At 41.5% G+C, this 17744-nt stretch overlaps 3 protein-coding genes across 4 annotated transcripts; 1 reads left to right on the forward strand and 2 right to left on the reverse strand.

Annotated features, from left to right (window-relative positions):
* Positions 1-246: 246 nt before the first annotated feature.
* On the reverse strand, positions 247-10833 carry LOC5512958 (chondroitin sulfate ABC exolyase). The gene is made up of 8 exons (XM_001633175.3): positions 10379-10833; positions 8491-8758; positions 7143-7616; positions 6177-6444; positions 5480-5754; positions 5172-5262; positions 2813-4440; positions 247-1837 (listed from the first exon to the last, which is right to left on the reverse strand). The coding sequence occupies exons 1-8, from the start codon at positions 10440-10442 to the stop codon at positions 1135-1137; spliced, it is 3771 nt and encodes a 1256-aa protein (XP_001633225.1). The 5' UTR covers positions 10443-10833; the 3' UTR covers positions 247-1134.
* Positions 10834-11799: 966 nt separating this feature from the next.
* Positions 11800-15199, reverse strand: LOC116618568 (protein LTO1 homolog). Of its 2 annotated transcripts, XM_032382445.2 has the most exons (6): positions 15004-15195; positions 14663-14768; positions 14175-14251; positions 13640-13754; positions 12658-12782; positions 11800-12297 (listed from the first exon to the last, which is right to left on the reverse strand). In XM_032382445.2, exons 1-5 carry the CDS (start codon positions 15090-15092, stop codon positions 12717-12719), a joined length of 453 nt encoding a protein of 150 aa, XP_032238336.1. In that variant the 5' UTR covers positions 15093-15195; the 3' UTR covers positions 11800-12297; positions 12658-12716. The 2 variants fall into 2 exon arrangements, with proteins under 2 accessions (XP_032238336.1, XP_048578882.1); XM_048722925.1 differs by lacking the exons at positions 11800-12297; positions 12658-12782 and adding an exon at positions 12974-13352 and having other exon boundaries at positions 13555-13754; positions 15004-15199.
* A 48-nt stretch (positions 15200-15247) lies between these two features.
* Positions 15248-17045, forward strand: LOC5512923 (2-oxoglutarate and iron-dependent oxygenase domain-containing protein 3). Its single transcript, XM_032382444.2, has one exon. It carries the CDS (start codon positions 15410-15412, stop codon positions 16403-16405), a length of 996 nt encoding a protein of 331 aa, XP_032238335.2. The 5' UTR covers positions 15248-15409; the 3' UTR covers positions 16406-17045.
* The last annotated feature ends 699 nt before the right edge of the window (positions 17046-17744 follow it).

Genomic DNA, 17744 nt, shown 5'->3' on the forward strand with positions numbered 1-17744 from the left:
ACCAAATAAAGGCTGGCAATTTGTTACTTTTTTCACATTTGGTACTCGGGTACACAATTTGGTACTCAGGTTCACTTTGAAACTCAGGTTCACAATTATGGTATTCGGGTCCACAATTTGGTATTCTTTTCGCAATTTGGTACTCCACTTCACGATTTGATAGTAAGCATTTGGCACAAATTCAGATTCTGGCAAAATTTATACAAAAAAGAGGAAGAATGGGGCGAGAGAAAACGATCAAATGTGTAAAGGTTCTCCTTTATTAACAATCACTCAATCGGAATCACAATTATTGGATTATAAAATTGTGGGAAAATTATTATCTGACCGTCGGATTAATGAAAGGCATAGATTAAACCGCACCGTTCTGGTTCCGTGGTTGAACTTGGACCATATGCCGGTCCCCATTATCGGTCGTACCCTTGTCGGCGCTTTAATCTAGGCCTAAGAACACGCGAATAACTTTTTAGACATGTCCATGTAGAAGAACTCTAAAGTCGATGTTTACAAGATCATTTACGTAAAGGGCGTTTGCGCTGGGACTAAGAACACGCGAATAACTTTTTAGACATGTCCATGTAGAAGAACTCTAAAGTCGATGTTTACAAGATCATTTACGTACAAGGCGTTTGCGCTGGGTAGAAGAAAAATAGCTATCTTTTCTCACCAAAGAAGCAGTAGAAGTGTATAGAGGGGCATTTAAATCCAAAGTAATGTCCAACGTCTTGAGAGTGTATAGAGGGGCGTATAAACTAAGAAATTGTGTCGCCCTGAAAACATATATTTTTTTAAAAGAAGGAACCTTGATATGAACAGCCTAAACCATTTTCTCCCGTGGTCGTTATTCTGCATAAACTTAGCAGTTATTCTAGTTAACTGTCAACCGCCATTTTGTCGCCATAACAGCTCTAGAGATAGAAGAAATATCCATTTGCATCGGCTTATGGGTAATCCTTGGCGTTTGTAACGATTGTATTTGGTACACACTAAGATGTAGCTATGTTTTTGAATGGTATGTAGTTGTATCTGCAAGTAATGCAAAGTTAAAGAAGAAAGGCTGACAGAGTCTCTTCAAGAGTGTATGAAATGATCGCAGGATTAGACCCCAGTTAACCTTACAGCTGCATGGCGCGCTTAGTTCGAAGCTACACCTAGGGCTATTATTAAGGCCACACCCAACAACACTTTGAAAACCGAATCAGCTAGCAAGCTACAAGCACCCGATTTAGCGTCGCTATTATCATCTTCAAAAACCTCAAACTTCGCCTCTGTGGTAAAACCATTTGCGAGTTTCGAAAACCTTATCTTTTTGCCCCCCTCTTCGATTTGGAGATACTTTTCTTGATCTGCCTTTTTCACAGCCTTTCCGTCCACTGTGACGTTCCTCATATTTCTTACCCTCAGAGACGAGCTCAAAGTCACGACGATCTCAGTCTCGTCGCTTTTTCTACAATAGCGGTAATCATCAGTCACGTGATTAGAATTCCTATGTGGAAATATAGGAACCGCGGACTCGGGACTCTTGGATCCCGGAGCCTCTCTCTTTTTGATACGATGAGCGTCTCGGGAGATAATTATTTCAACATTGTCTTCACCCTCCCCATCCCCGTCATGATCATCGCTATTTATATCATCAACAGACCTCACTTTTCTACCACTTTTCTCTTGGCAAGTGACAGAGTTCTTCATGGCTTCATCCTCTACTAGCTGGAACCTCGGGTTGCTAAGGGCAACGTGTAGATCACGTGACTCTCGTTCCGTCATGAGGGTACAAGAGGCTGAGACGCGATAAACAGGACCAGCGGTCACATGCTCGTTGCCCTTGAAGAACACATACCTGTCGTGATTTAGAATAGTAAAATTGCTTGATTTCTAATATTATGAAAAGCGATATTAGATAATTATGTTGGTAAACACAACACACAGATATATAGACTTATTTCAAATAGGGATGCACTCGGAGAATCTATGCGTCGTAACCCGCAGTGCTTCCTGGGTATAAAATAAATAAATAAAACATAGCGTAAATAAAAACAGACACAGGTTTAGAAAGCTTTATCGATCTTGTTTATGTACCTCTAAACGTTCGCACGGCGTTCAGAGACCAGGACTCAGCCCTTTATACTTTACCCATGAACCACTGCAAGTTACGATACATTGATTCGCGGGTGCCACCTTGATTGAAATAGGTGCATAGAACACATTCGGAGTAAAAGATAAAACCGCAAGCAGCACACTGCAAAGTCTGCTACACACCTGCATCTTGAAGTGTATACACCTATTACAAATAATGTTGCACTGGAGAATCTAGTGCGGAGCCCTCAGTAATTCATGGGCAACCTATGAAAGGCTGAATCCTGGTTTCTAAAAGCCATAAATATGTAAACAGGCACTAAACGAATAGGAACAAGAACGCTTCAACCGGGATTTGCAATATCGTTTTTGCTCAATGCTTATTTATTTGATACCCATAAAGCAAAGCGGGTTACGACATATGAATTCTCTGGGTGCAGCTATATTTGAAATACATGTAATGGACAAGAAACCACAGCATACCCAGAATATATGAACCTATAGAACAAGAAACCACAGCATACCGAGAATATATGAACCAATGGAACATGAAACCACAGCATACCCAAAATATATGAACCAATGGAACATGAAACCACAGCATACCCAAAATAAATGTTAATGAACAATAGAACATAAAGCCACAGCATACCCGAAATACACGAACCTATAGAAAGTCGAAACACATCATACCCGAAATACATGAAATAAACCAATAGAACATGAAACCACAGCATACCCGAAGGTCTCGCTCCCTGCGCTCGGAAGATCCTTGAATTTCACGATGTGGGCAACCGAGTCCAGCTTCTCCACGGAGTATTTAAACAATTTGTTGGAATCGCCGCCTGCGAGCACCACGGCGTAGTTAAAACTGCTCTCATTCCGATGCTTCAGCCAAGCAACAGCATAGCGTCCCTGTGTATCCACCTGCCCAGAGTCCGTCTTTGATTTCTGGTCACCGACTCTAAGGTGGAGGCCTTGTTTGGTCGGGTTGGGAACAAAGTAGGTGTTTCCGTTCGTGTCAACCACCTCAGCGCTCCGGTGTGCGGGATTCCATTCCGTACGTTCCGGGAGTACATCGTTGAGATTGTGCGGTTTGCCATCCACTCTGATGTACGAGCGTAAATTGTTGAGTCCAGGGTTTACAAGTTTGTTTTGGAAAAGTGTTGTTTGGGCGTAATACGGACCGGTTATATTACCAAGAATTATATCACTACCTACTGCCACAACCAGCTCCTCCATGAAGAAGTATGATTTCTTGTATAAAAATGTCATATACAGCATCGGCGTCCACTTCTTGATTAGGTATTCCGGTTTCCTGAAGTCCATTCCGAAAATTCCATTTTGCGGGGTTTTCCCTGCAGTTCCGCGCATGGCCATACCTCCGCCCAGATCTTTTGGATTGTAGTAGCGCGCTCTGTCGGTCCTGATATTTTTCAGCTCTAAGTTAACCGAGGTAGCTCCAGGAATCCGTGTCCAGTTCCATCCGTTATATATATCATAGGAGCTCAATGAGTCTTCGCTATTTGAAATTTGGAGCGAGCCGTAGCTAAGGAAAATCCCAAACACGTTCTCGTTACCTGACGACTCGAAATCCCACACGTAGTTACTCATGCCCTTAGCTGCGACCGCCCAGTTTTTTCTTCGATGAATATTAACCGATCCAAAGTTTTTACTCCAGTGTCCTTGAGGGGGAGGTTCCTCGCTTTCTCCTGCTTCAGCTGCAAGATTCACCACTTTTTGCATGACATCGAGGGAACCAATAGAATTTAAGTAAAAGATCTTGACCTCAATATCGCCGTTGGACAGGTATTCTTGGATTTTTGGCTCCTTAAGGTCAAACAGTCTAAGAAATATATCAGCCCCTCTCACTGACGGCTCCTTGACTCGATTTGCATTCCCAGAATCGTAGGCAATGTAGGCGTACATTGGAAAGTGCTGTGAAAGGATGCCCCTGCTGTAGTCAGGAAAGCGTCCAGCAAGGCCAACGGGAGTGGAGTACTTTACAGCGACGGTCCTCAGTACTTCGAGTCCCTGGCGTAGATTGTCCCTCGCTGTTTGCCCCAGTGCAAAAGAGGTCCCGCTCAAGAGGTACTGTACAAAGGCGGCGTTGTGGTAAGCAATGGCGACGTAGGCGGATCCATAAAAGGTCTTGTGGTGAAAACCGGTATAATCCGGTTTGACAACCCCACCGAGCGCTTTGTTGATTTTCAGAGAATGCTCGGCCCAGTTCTTGAAATACTGCATGTCCCGGATCTTTTCATCACCTCGAGAGTTTGGAATCATCAGAATAATCATCAAGCGGTACAGTAAAATGGTACGCATGCGATCGGCAGTGGTTCCGTTATAGATGTACTCCTCATCACGCTGGGAAATTTAAACAAAAAAGATCTGGACTTAAGTTAAGTTCAAACATCGTATTATCCAGGAGCCGTATTCGATGCAAATTCATGCAAATGAAGATGAAACAATCAACTCGATTTATTTGCATGCATTTGCATTGAACATATAGTGCGTTGCGTGACCGACACAAAGGACGGCTGCGCGGGAGACTTCATTGAATATGGCCTATGGATTATACGATGTTTGAACTTAGCCTTACATAACTGAAGTGACTGTGAATTGAGTATTCTGGAGAACTCTCGCTAAGATGTCCAAAATGCTAAAACAGCTTGTCACTTCCGTTTATCAAGTTTTGATTGGGCAAGGCAGTGATGTGAGATGGCGCTAAAAGTGAACCATCCGTTTGCTGTTTGGACTTTATGGTCTGCGTCGAAGTTAAAGATAATTGCTGTCATTTCGAGAAACAAAAGCGATAGGACGCCAGTTTCGAAATATTTATGTACGACATCTCGGTAGGCCAATCGAGAATGAAGATACATGCAATATTCCTCCCGTGTGCCTTGTGAGCCTTCATTTCCGAGTCTGGGCTCGAGATAAGCAACTAGTTAAGCCTCTCTTTGAATGTTGGTGACCATCGTATTTTTGGGGGATGAAATTGGCGGTCTGCTATTTTAAGGGGCTTTAGGAATAACAAAATATCTGCCAAAAAATCCCGAGGAAAGTACCCCGATTTCCATCTCCAGAGACAGGCTTACCTGGTAAATCTCGTTGAAGTCGTTAAACCACTTCATGGACTTTATCAGGCTATCTAATCGCTTGGTGTTTTCTGGTCTCCTCAGGTATTCTCTTATAAGGAATCAGGGAAATAAATCAACACAAGGTGGGAATAAATTGTGTTACGCCTCTTTGAAAATAGAATTGTTTCGCTGAATACCAAGTTATTCTATAGTCTTCTGCACAGCCGTCCGTAGTCGTTGGGGCGATATCAGACTGAAAGCAAAGGACATCTGCGCTGAAGACAAGATACTCTACATATTATTCTCTATAGTTTTTCTATCCATACCGTATAACGAATATCGCTTGCATGTAGCCGGCGCCATTCCGGTTCATCTGGTGGTCCAGTGAGCCTACCGCGCTTCCGTACGTCCAGCCTTGCTCCTCCACGAAGTCGAGCAGCCGCAAGATTCGATCGAGCCTCGCGGAGTTGAGTTTATTGATGGCTGGGATGATGGCCGAGCCCTTATTGGAGCAGTCAATAGGTCTGGGAAGGGCGTCTTTGAGGATGTTAATCATGTCAGAGTTGTTTCCAGCTATCGCGAGTAGGGATTTGAATTGGATCTGTGGATACAATAATGTGTTATAATTAATACCTCGCGGAAAGACAACAGAAGCAGTAGGCGTTAATCTGGAGGCCCCGTCTCGTAAAAAAAGGCTTCATTAACTTATATTTTGAGAAGGGGGTTGTGAGAGGGACCCCAAGTAACCGAAAGTCGTTCACACAAAGAGGAGACGGGTTTTCCTTGAAATGGACCCCTTTTAACGAAAGCTTAAACTTGAAAGCATACCACTCTCACATGTTCCTGTATATCCAACCAAGAAGGCGCACGCTGAGTACACAAATAAAGCAATGTGGCTGAATGGCAAAAGATGGCGTTCGTCGCATTGTTTACATAATGTAAACATTTACAATGGGTGGGTGATGGTGGGTGATGGTGGGTGGGTGGTGGTGATGATGGTGGGTGGTGATAATTGGTGGGTACCTTTGCGTCATTAGAGCCCAGTCCCTCGCATTCGTGCTCCGCGGTGTCAGTCACTTGTAGAGGCCGGCTTCTCATATGGTACCCCACGCCAAGCGGTAACAGGACATCCTGCATTAACGTACCCAACTTCAGCTTGGCGTCCGGTCCGGCCTCTATAGTGGGCCGGCCGTACTCGGACACCTTTGTGAACAAAGATGGGCCAAGAATTTTGGTTCCGTTGTCGGCGAATGTTAGGTCGCTGTAATTAGCATTGCCGATATCCACCATTCTATAGAGGAAGAAAAATATAATATCAAAACACACCGTTAGATTGTGAGCTAAAGCCCGTTTATCTGAAATGTGTGGCATATGGTTTCGTACGTTATGGGACCAAATGGCAATGAGGTCAGTTAGTGATCTAAGTTTGAATCACATTCAAATCATACTAGAACATAAACAGCTTAATTATACCTTCTAACGTATCAAAACAATTCAGGGAAAGTTGCAATTTCCAAAATAATGAGATTTCTAGACATTCCAATCAATACAAAACAAAAGAGTGCAAGAAAGCATCCATTTCACTCGGCTGTTTTTAGGGAGCTTTAAAATTTGAATAATTTTGATGGGCACATAAAGTATAAACAATGGTCTATGAAGGCCCCCGAATGGTCTTTGTAGAGCACTTCTGAGCTTGCGAGCAACCCGTTTTTTATGCGAGACAGAGTTTTCTTAGTTGTTAAATAAATCATGTTGAATAAATCTAGCAGCAAGCACATCGAAAAATACAATGCGAGCACGGCGGAAAAAATGGGCGAGCATGCGAGCATTAGCCGAAAACTGCGAGCGCATCGAAATTTCGGGGGACCATCTATCGGTGGGTATTTCATACAATGTGTCTCTCAATAATAAAATAAATTAAACAATAACTTAATGTTTTTTTTAATTTCGTTTTTTCTCCTTTCGTTTGTACGTCAGTAGGGTTCTTACGTCATCAGCGTTTCCCAGCGCGACTGCCGATATGTGTCCATCTCGTCCCCAGTCCTCCGATACGAGCTCCACTTTTCATTTGCATACCAGTTGTGTAGTCTCTCCTCGATATTGTCAATCTCCCTAAGCAACGCGTCACGGTTGCTATAGGGACGGGCTGCCGGAACCGGAAACTGCAACCAACGGTATCCCTGCTGCCATGTCTCCCCCATCTTTGGTAAGCCTTGCCCTGGGATTGGTGGAACAACTAAGTCGCGTGTCTGCATAAGTTGTTTCGGTATAAACCTCAGGAGATCAAAATAGACGTGGTTTGCCTGTGGTGGAGTTGAGCTGATGGTGAATTCCAACAGGTCTAAACCGGTCAAACCAGTTAAAGACATTTCCTCGTATCCGAGCCAGACCGCCCTCCAGCCGTTGAAGTTCAGGTTGATGGTGGCTACCTGTGGTGAGGGGACAGGGGCAACTGTTGGGTCGCTGTGGAAAAACATTCTCTTTAACTTGGTATCTTTATTTGCTTGTTATCTATGAGGGCTTTAAATACGACATTTCAATTTTCAAATTGAAGAGCATTTTAGTCTGTGGAAGACTAATAGAACAAAGCGACTGGCACTAAGAGACCACGTGATTTTTTAGTAGCAAACTCACTTTAGCTATACGACGAAGTCTCTCTACCTAGGCCGCATGCGTGATCCGGACATTGACATCAGGCTAGCCCGGTCGTAGTTTTAGATCCCTCATGCGTCTATATAATTGTGGTTTAAAGAACTGTCGAAGTCGCCTTGCATTTTTCGCCAGTTTTTTCCCCAAAAGCCGGAGCGCGCGCGGGTTTGCCACCCAAAGAGTCACGTGATTCCCCGGTGCGCGCGGGTTTGCCACCCAAAGAGTCACGTGATTCCCTGGTGCGCGCGGGTTTGCCACCCAAAGAGTCACGTGATTCCCCGGTGCGCGCGCGTTTCACACCCAAAGAGTCGCGTGATTCCCCAGTGCGCGCGGGTTTGCCACCCAAAGAATCACGTGATTCCTCAGTGCGCGCGGGTTTGCCACCCAAAGAGTCACGTTATTTCCCCCGGTGCGCGCGGTTTTGCCAGCCAAAGAGTCACGTGATTCCTCGGTGCGCGCGGGTTTGCCACCCAAAACGTCACGTGATTCCCCGGTGCGCGCGGGTTTGCTACCCAAAAAGTCACGTGATTCCCCAGTGTGCGCGGGTTTGCCACCCAACGAGTCACGCGATTCCCCAGTGCGCGCGGGTTTGCCACCCAAAGAGTCATGTGATTCTCCAGTGCAATTCGCTCAAGGAACACATTGATCATCGGTAAGAACGCTAAGGCCTGGGCTGAGCTTGCCTCACCTTTGAGCATTGCCGCTGAATTTTATCTTCATGACAGCATCCGACAGGCTCGCATTCCGGTACATCCATAGCCTCACGCCGCCTTTGAGAAGGTCTTTTGAGGGAATATTGATGGCTAGTTTTAAAGTTATCGCCGACACGCTATTCCCTTTGTCCCAGGACCAGAGCAAAGAGTTGTTACCACTTTTATGAATACCGCTGGCTAGTTTGTGCGAGGACCCTTCACTGGTGAAGGCGTCACGATCGTCGATTGACTCGAAGTCGTAAACTGCAAAAAAAAAAAAAAAAAAAACGCGAAGTCTATTTTTAATCATTAAATTATTAACTTAATTAAATATTTATTTATACTTTAGTATTAGTTGTTTGATTATCTTTTTTCTCTAATTACCATCCCAGTTCGATGGACCGTATTTACTAGCTACCCATTAAGAGTAAGACCTCCAAAATAGGGACACACGTAGGCTTAGTTTTTTAGATTATCAAATCATTACATAGCTATACATTACAACATAGTCAGGACTGAGCGCGCGTTGCTAAAAAAGCAGCGGACACCAAGTAATATTTCGCTGCTTCATTATCATAAAAAAAATAATTATAAATAAATAAATTCGAGTAGCTTACTCTCGATGATAATTACGAGAGCGCAGATTCAGACGTAGTCGAGTTAGCCGCCGCGCCATACAACTCATGTGTGACCACGGACCACAGCTAAGAACGAAATTCTTGTTTTTGTGGAGGGGGGAAAACCGGAGAGTCCGGAGATAAACCCTCGGAGCAAAGGCGAGACCAACTAACTCAACTCTCGTAGGAACCGGGAATCGAATCCAGAACCCATTGGTGAGAGGCACAGGCACTACAGAGCGACCGGGAAACCTGTGGTGAGAGGCACAGGCACTACAGAGCGACCGGGAAACCTGTGGTGAGAGGCACAGGCACTACAGAGCGACCGGGAAACCTGTGGTGAGAGGCACAGGTACTACAGAGCGACCGGGAAACCTGTGGTGAGAGGCACAGGCACTACAGAGCGACGCTCTGCCAACTGCGCCACCTGGGATCCCAAATCATCAAATTATGCCCCCCCCCCCCTCCCCCTGTTCTTGTAGTGGGGAGGGCTTCTCCGATTTATACCATGCCTTCTGAGTAACAATCCTGTACCGAAATTAAAAGCTTTTCGGAATAAATAATAGCGCAACTCTGTTCTAGGTTTAGCCCTTGAGGAGCCTCGTGGCTGGTGGCAACGAAGAAATCTTGAGTTGATGTTTAGCCCGTTCATGGATACAGGGCCATTTGCAAAGGGTCATTCGTTGATTGTTTAGCTTTATAGCTTTTGATCAAGTGTCGTAGAGACATTCTCTTTTCCCATGATAATCCATAAAGATATTATTGATAATAATGATGTGTGCATTGACAGTCAGATGGACGACACCCTGAAGACCGTGCGCGCTATTTACATGGAACGAAGAATCCCAAAGGCCAAGCTTTTTGTATTATTATAACGAAGATTTCTTGAGACTGAAAAAAGACTTGTCAAAATAAACTTGAAAAGGGATTAAATGATTATCACATGAATTGCGGAAAGTAGCCCGAAATGGCAAAATGAGATCTGTGGAGTAAGTTATGAATCAATAGAAAACAAGAGTGGCTGTGAGGCACTCTATAGTCTGTAGATGGCTCTCAATCCTCTAGGTTAGGCTTCAGCTTCCAAAGAACGGCAACTAATTCCCATACTTGATAAAGCTCTATGTAGCCTAAACTTCTTGATAAAACACAAACAAGGTTGCAAGTTAACAACAGCGTCGTAGCATTTTTATATCGCTTGATTTTGACACCCAGGTGAAACACCGTTGCAATAGCTAGCAAGAGTAATGTGTATCAGTGTAAAACTGACCTTTGGTTGCCCTTGAAGCTGTGACAAGCCACAAAATAAGACAGAAGCCTCCGCTCCAAGTCATGTTTATCCTCCAAGCATGCCCTGTCTTTTCCCCGGCCGTGCAACCATGAAATGAAAGCTTCGGGGAGTAATAGAATTTAAGAGGATCCCAGCTTGCTATGTAAACACAGACGTGACACTTAGAGATGCAATTGCAAATAAACCGTCTCCATTAATCTGCTTCTATTGAGCCGACTACTGCAAGTAAACATCTACTAGTAAATAGGCCTCGAGCATCAACAGGACCGCGATGGGTCCTGATGTATCAAGAGTCATTATCTGGTCAGATTAGGGAGGGAATATTTCGATACCTTTTGGCCAACGTGTCCTTTATAGAAAGGTCTCGGAAATTTGAGCTTTGCAGGCTTTGTAAACAATCAAGAAATATAAGGTGCGTTGTTTGCATTTGATCAAGAGAAGAAAGAAGCAATTAGTTTGGTGTGTTCGTTGGTGTCTGAGAAAAACAAAGTCCGAAATGAGATTGAAAAATATCGGCGCCTAGTTGAATTTACAGTGGAACCTAGATTTTATGCCTCGGGAAAAAGAAAATGTATCGTAAAATCGAGGTATCGTTGCAGAGAGGTCCTCGATTTTACGATATAAAGGAAAATCCATTGAAAATATCGTTGTAGCGACGTCGGGTTAATTATCGACTTTTACAAAAAAAATAATATTGTAACTGTACTATATGTGAGACATTACAGTTACTCTATGTAAGACTGTAAATCTGCATTTTTAAATAACATTTGTAAGTCACTGTATTTCCGTAGCATGTCACGTAAGATTGAGGTGGGGGGGGGGGGGGGGGGGGGGCACAATACAGAAACAATAAGAAAAATTATTGGGGGGGAGGGGCACAGCCACACCCTTACTGATCATTTTCTTGTAATTTTTTGATATATCGGGGGTTGGGGGGGCGTGCCCCCAATGCCCCACCCCCTGCCCCTGAGAAAGGGTCATCGTAAAATCCAGGTTTCACTGTATCCATGTTACTATCAGAGTGGGAATCATGATTCGTAATGCAAAATACAGATTGAAAGGAGACGAAAAATTCATTACTTTCTCAATAACTCTTAATCAAACTAATGAAGCAATCAAATTAAATTTTTGTAGGGCGATATTCTGGGAAACCAGATGAATTGATGAGCCCAGTTAAATTTTCCGTATCAGCAATCGAAAATCATAATCCACGATAGGATATAGAAAAATGATACTTCCTGGAGATAGACCGCTAGAAAGTAAAATACAAAAAACTGGTTAACTCATCTTTTTTTTCGACCAATTACTCCACAGGTACCCCAATCTCACTGCGTGTATGAATAAATTATTGTGGTTCACGTTACGTTGTGTGTGTCATGGTTTACAGTAAACACATGGGATTGAAATAAGCAGTTCACTTTAATACGAAATAAAATCGTAAAACTCCCAATGATATTCTGATCTGACAGTGGTCTGGGTGAAGTTTCAAGCTATTTGGACTGGTATTTCGAGAGTTACGTTGTTCGTCCCCCAAATAAAAGGTCTGTGCGCACAGCCCCTTCCCCCCTCCCACGGCGGCCAAAATGTGGGTAATTTCTTATCAAGGAAATGCGCCCCCCCTCTCAGCCAATCCTTGTTATGCGCCTGTCACAGACACGATCTGGAAACCGATCCTCTATTGTGTGTATTCTGTATACCACTTGATTCTGGGTACCTTATCTCCTTTTTTCATCGATACCAGATTCCGGATTACAAGTCACAGTGGTAGAGTTGAAAATTATAATGGTTTTGCGATCTAAAAGCGGGTTATCTCCTGACAGAAGACAGGTATATATCCCTAACGCTATTTACACTGTACAGTTCAATTATCTCTTTTATATTCTACTGTTTCCATTTTTCTGAAAGAAGAAAAAACAAATACGATTATTGGTGAAGATAATAACTTTTTAAATTTGAAAGATACTGGACATGATGATATTCTTGATAAACTGGGGACGGTTCCTAGGAAGCAGGTTAGCCTAACACACGGGTGGATACAGCTATCTTGGAATTTGATTGGATAAAAAGGCCATTCATCTCTGGATTAGCATTAATCTGCTTTCTACGAGCTGGGCCTGATCAATATCCCTGGTCTTGTTAAAATTACAGTGAATTCAAAATAAAAACACTGATCAAATTCTATTTTCTTTACCAATATTCCCAGCATATTACGATATAAATCGTGTATTAGTTAGAAGATATTATTTACTTTTTCTTACCCTTTCTATGGAGACATATGGTTTGCTGCCTCTGTGGGTATGGCCTGGACTACCAGGGGCTAGAATGACAGGTCGGCAGTGTTATGTGGCGAGAAGTCTGCGTTGACACCAAGTAATGAACAGACCTGGAAAAAAAAAATGGAAAACACAAATGCATATAACATAATCAATCAATAAAGCAATAAAAATAAAAATATATTTAAGTGTACAGCAACATTTGGGGTACAAAGAACAGTACAAAATATGGAGAAATAATATAGAATTACGTATCTCTCACAGATATTAATCAGTAAAAAAAATTCCCAATATTTTTTTCTTTTTGTTTCATGAACAACAAAGGCCTCTCACCAATCGATCGTGTGCGATTTTATAGAAACTCACCTTGTGATCGTGAGCGAATGTGTACGATTATATTGAAACTCACCTTGTGATCGTGTGCGATCGTATGCGAAGTTAGCCCGTGTGAATGCCCCTACTTTTGAGCTACCTGTTAACAATTAGACTACTGGTCTCCTTGGTTCCTATATATAAAACTTGGCGCTACCGTAAATTAACTTCTAGTGCTGCAAGTTGAGGTAGCAATCACAAGTCACAGACCAGTTTTTCACAACTTTACAAATTAGAGAGTTAAACAAAACAAAACATGAATTTGAAAAAAAATACAAGCCCACAAACAATCACCATTTAGACTAGGTATAAATCAACACAAGGTTGAAAAGGTATGTAAAAACGCCTCAAAACAGAGGTTTAACATACCTTTTCAACCTTGTGTTGATTTATACCTTGTCTACACCACGCCTAAGTAGACCATCTAGTTTTTCTACAGCTTTTCTGTAGTCTTTCTAGTTATACCATTTAGACTGTAGACCTTTCACAAATTTAAAGTTTTGAAATCATCATAAAATTTCTTTGTTCTCACCGATCACAGAAAATTCCCCCCCTTTTACAATGCTAATGTGTAGATAACAACTGCAAAACACACCTGTTTAAACTTTGCCCTCACTTTTGCCAGATCAGTAAACAGCTTTTGATTGGTTGGGTTACTGACATCTAGACTGCCAATAAGATGCTTGAGACCTTCTAGAGATTTACAAATTCTTGAATATAAAAAAACAGTTTGGTGTTAGGACTTAGTATATGTACATTGAATAAGACCATTTACATTTTTATTCTATGATGTTTAAGGCTGACTACTTGACAGCTCTTAGACAACCTACCAGCACCCAAAGCACGGCAATACACTAAATGCAACCACAAATACACTAACACAAAAACATTGCATAGCTCAGAAACAATTCGAAGTTAATGGAGTTGGTGGAATTGTGCTAATGGTGAACTACATGATTATTGTTGTTTTGGCTGTGATCACACTAAAGCTGGAACAGAAACAGAGTTGGATTAATCCGAGAGTCATTTTTTAAGTCTACCTCTAAGCTCTTTTTTAGGGGAAAATTCTAATTTATACTTATAATAATCTATAAATCTTTAGACTTATTGGTTGCTGTTTAAACCATTACCTTTTTCTCTTTCTGTCATCAGTGGTGTTCTTGTTCAAAACAATCCACATTTGAACAAATCCAGAATAAAATCCAACCTAGATTACCAAAAAATTGAATTAACTACTGCTACATATGTGGTCAATATGAGATCAATATGAGATGACATCACATGCGTAAAGACATTTTTGGTCTTGCTTTAAAACATTTTCCATTAACTCATTCTTGCCTTAGTGTAGCCAATAGACAGGGAGGGGGAAAGGTATAAACCTTGAGACATTATGGGTTTTATACTGTATATGGCATGTTCAAGGCCCTGATCAAGAAAAGCCTTGAAGCTGTAACCCTATAATTATGGTGTATATACTGTGCATACTGTAGAGTAAATGCCAAGTATCCTGATTCAGACTTGGGTAATTTAAAGTTCATTCATTGTGTACAGGGACACATACCTTCTCGTGGGTTTATACATTTTAGAAGAGCTCTAATTTCTACCAGTACATTCTTACCTCAGACGAGATCTCCCCGCCTTTTTGCAGACCAAGGTTATAGCCCTCTGTCCGGCCTTCACTCTGTCCTGCCTTCCATCCCTCTTCATACCCTTCTCTATAGCAACTGAAACGAATGACATTTCCCTTAACATCTTAACCACTTGTGCAGAGCTTTAAAGAGAAGGAATCTGCGACTACACAGGCCAAAATGTGTTGTTTGCTTTTGATCGCTGGAGGAAGTTACTTATTAGGAAAATATCCCGTGAATATGGGGATGGATCTATAACAAGATTCAGCTTTGTGAGTTTTTGGGGTGTACCAAACTAGATTAGAGCGATCGATCAAGTCTAATGAATCACCTTTCTTCCAAAAACAAAACCGAGTCGAAAATATCACCTTCTTCCGCCATCTTGGCTTGTACCCAGAATGCAGCTCGCTCAACAAACATACAGGGAATCCATGTAAACGTTTACTGGACGGATTTGATCTAATAGGATTACGATAATGGTAATAGAGAATTTCTTGAGTTCATTTCTCTCCGAATCAATATGCAAATATCTATGCAAAAATGTATAAAAGAGTTTTGAGAACTTCTTTGTTACTGGGTTTCCTGTGTCTGAAACTCCCACAGCACACTGCGCGTCCATTTTCACAGAGTTCACAGCTGTGTGAAGATTTTAAAAAGACCTTTTTTGTTAAAATTACGACGTGAAAATTTAAATTTTAGAAAGAAAAGTATCATTCGAGCAAGTTGAGGGTACAAAAATGCCAGTTGTACATAGAAGAAAAGGGAAGGAAGGAGAAGAGGAGCAAAAAACAAGCTTTGACAACGAATCGGGGGACAAACCAAAAGAAAATGTTGAAAAAGCTGGTAAAGCCCCAAAGAAAACTCGAGCTAAAGATATCGAAGGCGTTTCAATCTTGCCACGAATAACAGCAGCGGTGGTGATCATAGCTGCCTTTATCTACATCAGGGACTCCGTGCTTGAGAATTACCTAACTGAGTCTGGGATGATCACTTTTGTTAGTGTTGATGATAGCGTTTCGCGTAAGTTCCTCAATGTGAAATGTTCGAATGATTATGGAACGAAGTTCAAGAGTTGTGTCCCGAAAAAGTGCGGTAGAGCTGTCATGGACGATGTAGTGAGTTTTGAAGAAGCAGTTTATCTAGCGGATCTGGCAAAGCGTGGAATGAAGCACGGGGGTTCTTCCGGAGGTCCCACAATTCTTGATCTTCATTCAGGTGCCCTTACGTATGGGAAGAAATTCGTGAATATTTATACTCTGGCGAAAAAACTCAAGACTGGAGAACTCTTTACAAAGAAAGACTTTGAGGTTTACAAACAAGTAAAAAATAAGATAAAAAATGCAATTGCTACGGAGTTTAATATCGATCAAAACAATTTATACCTTACTAAGCCAACTTTCTTCTCAAGAATGACAGCTAAGCCTGCGAAAACTATTCATGATGAGTACTGGCACCCACACATCGATAAAACAACCTATGGGTCATTTTATTACACGTCTCTACTCTATCTCAGTGACTATGGAAGAAATTTTACTGGAGGACGATTTGTTTTTGTTGACAAGAATACAAATCACACTGTCGAACCTAAGACTGCAAGGGTCTCATTCTTCACATCTGGGTCTGAGAATTTGCACCATGTTGAAAAAGTGAAAAATGGGACACGTTTTGCCATAACAGTATCGTTTACTTGTGATCCAAAGTTTGCCATAACAGATCCCTCTGCAGAACCTTAAAGAGCCCTTGTCAGCCACTGTTTTGTTTTTAATTGTTCCTAATCTATATTGGATTGCAAATAATGGGTAGAAAGATCAATATAAACACCTGAGAATAAAGTATCAGTCTTCATTAACCAAATTCAATAACAGATAATTACAATTACCTGTTTACAAATCAGCCAATGAAAATTAATGCTTTCTCACACTTTATACCTTGATAAAATTACAAAATGATAGGAGATTGAGGGTTAACTACACCTCCCCCCACCCTTAGATAAAATTTGATAAAGTATTTAAGTATAAATTTATAACATCATGACCAGTACTGTGTACACAAAAAAACGTTTGAAATGTTTATTGTCTCATCGCCAAACCCAAGCAAAAGTTTAAGTGATGTTGTTTGAAGAGAAGTTTCTCGGTTCAGGGTTTGAATATCAATCTTACATCTAGTTGGGTTGGATAAGCATTCTAGGGATGCTAATAATTATAAGAACATTTGAATATGTGTACCTTGGTTAAAAGGTTTAAACTATTTGCAGGTTTAGCTCTTATACAGTAAAAAATAGAATAAAGAATTTATTAGATAGTTCACAGATAAAAATTGCTGACTCTCATTGTGTAAGAGTAAAATTTCTTAAGAATAAATGTATCACCAGTACACTGCTCTGCTCACTGGTTAAGAAATAAAATATTATTTGCGTGCCTTCATTGAGTTTTGAAAACGCCGAGGTGTTTCTGTTTGGGAGAATTCGAGAAAAGATCAGTGGAGCACGAGACTGCTGGTCAAGGTTTTCAAAACTCAATGAAGGCACAAAAAAAATGGTTTATTTCTTTTATAAAATTATTTCTAATCCTATGCAAAAGACAAAAAAAAAACTTGCAACAGCGCACGCTCGTGGCGTCATTCCAGTGCACATCAGCGCGTGCGCAGAAAACAGTTTGAAAAACTGGCTTCAAATTCCAAGCAATCTTTACTTCATCATTTGGTGGTTCATCTATTTAGACTAATCCCACAAATCAGACCGCCTGTACTATCTCAATTATTTTATAATTCACTATGGGCTTTTTGCAGCTAGAAATCACTACTACCAAGGAAATATTCCCGTATGTCATACATATAAATATGTCTTTCTAGCAAGTACTACTTTGATTACCAAAGGCACAGGAAACGGTGTATTCTTGAGTGTTTGTCAAATTCCAACTTTTTTACTTTATTGTTGCCAAGAGCAATAGAATTAAAGGGCTTATTTTTGTTTATGTATTATCATTTTTACTGATTGTTGTTAAAGCCAGAAATGCCCTTGAAATGGTCTACTATGAATAAGCTTCAAGTCTGTCTATGGCCGTAAAAAAAGCC

This window comes from Nematostella vectensis, chromosome 15, assembly GCF_932526225.1.
Source record: "Nematostella vectensis chromosome 15, jaNemVect1.1, whole genome shotgun sequence".
In the NCBI taxonomy this organism is placed as follows: Eukaryota; Metazoa; Cnidaria; class Anthozoa; order Actiniaria; family Edwardsiidae; genus Nematostella; species Nematostella vectensis.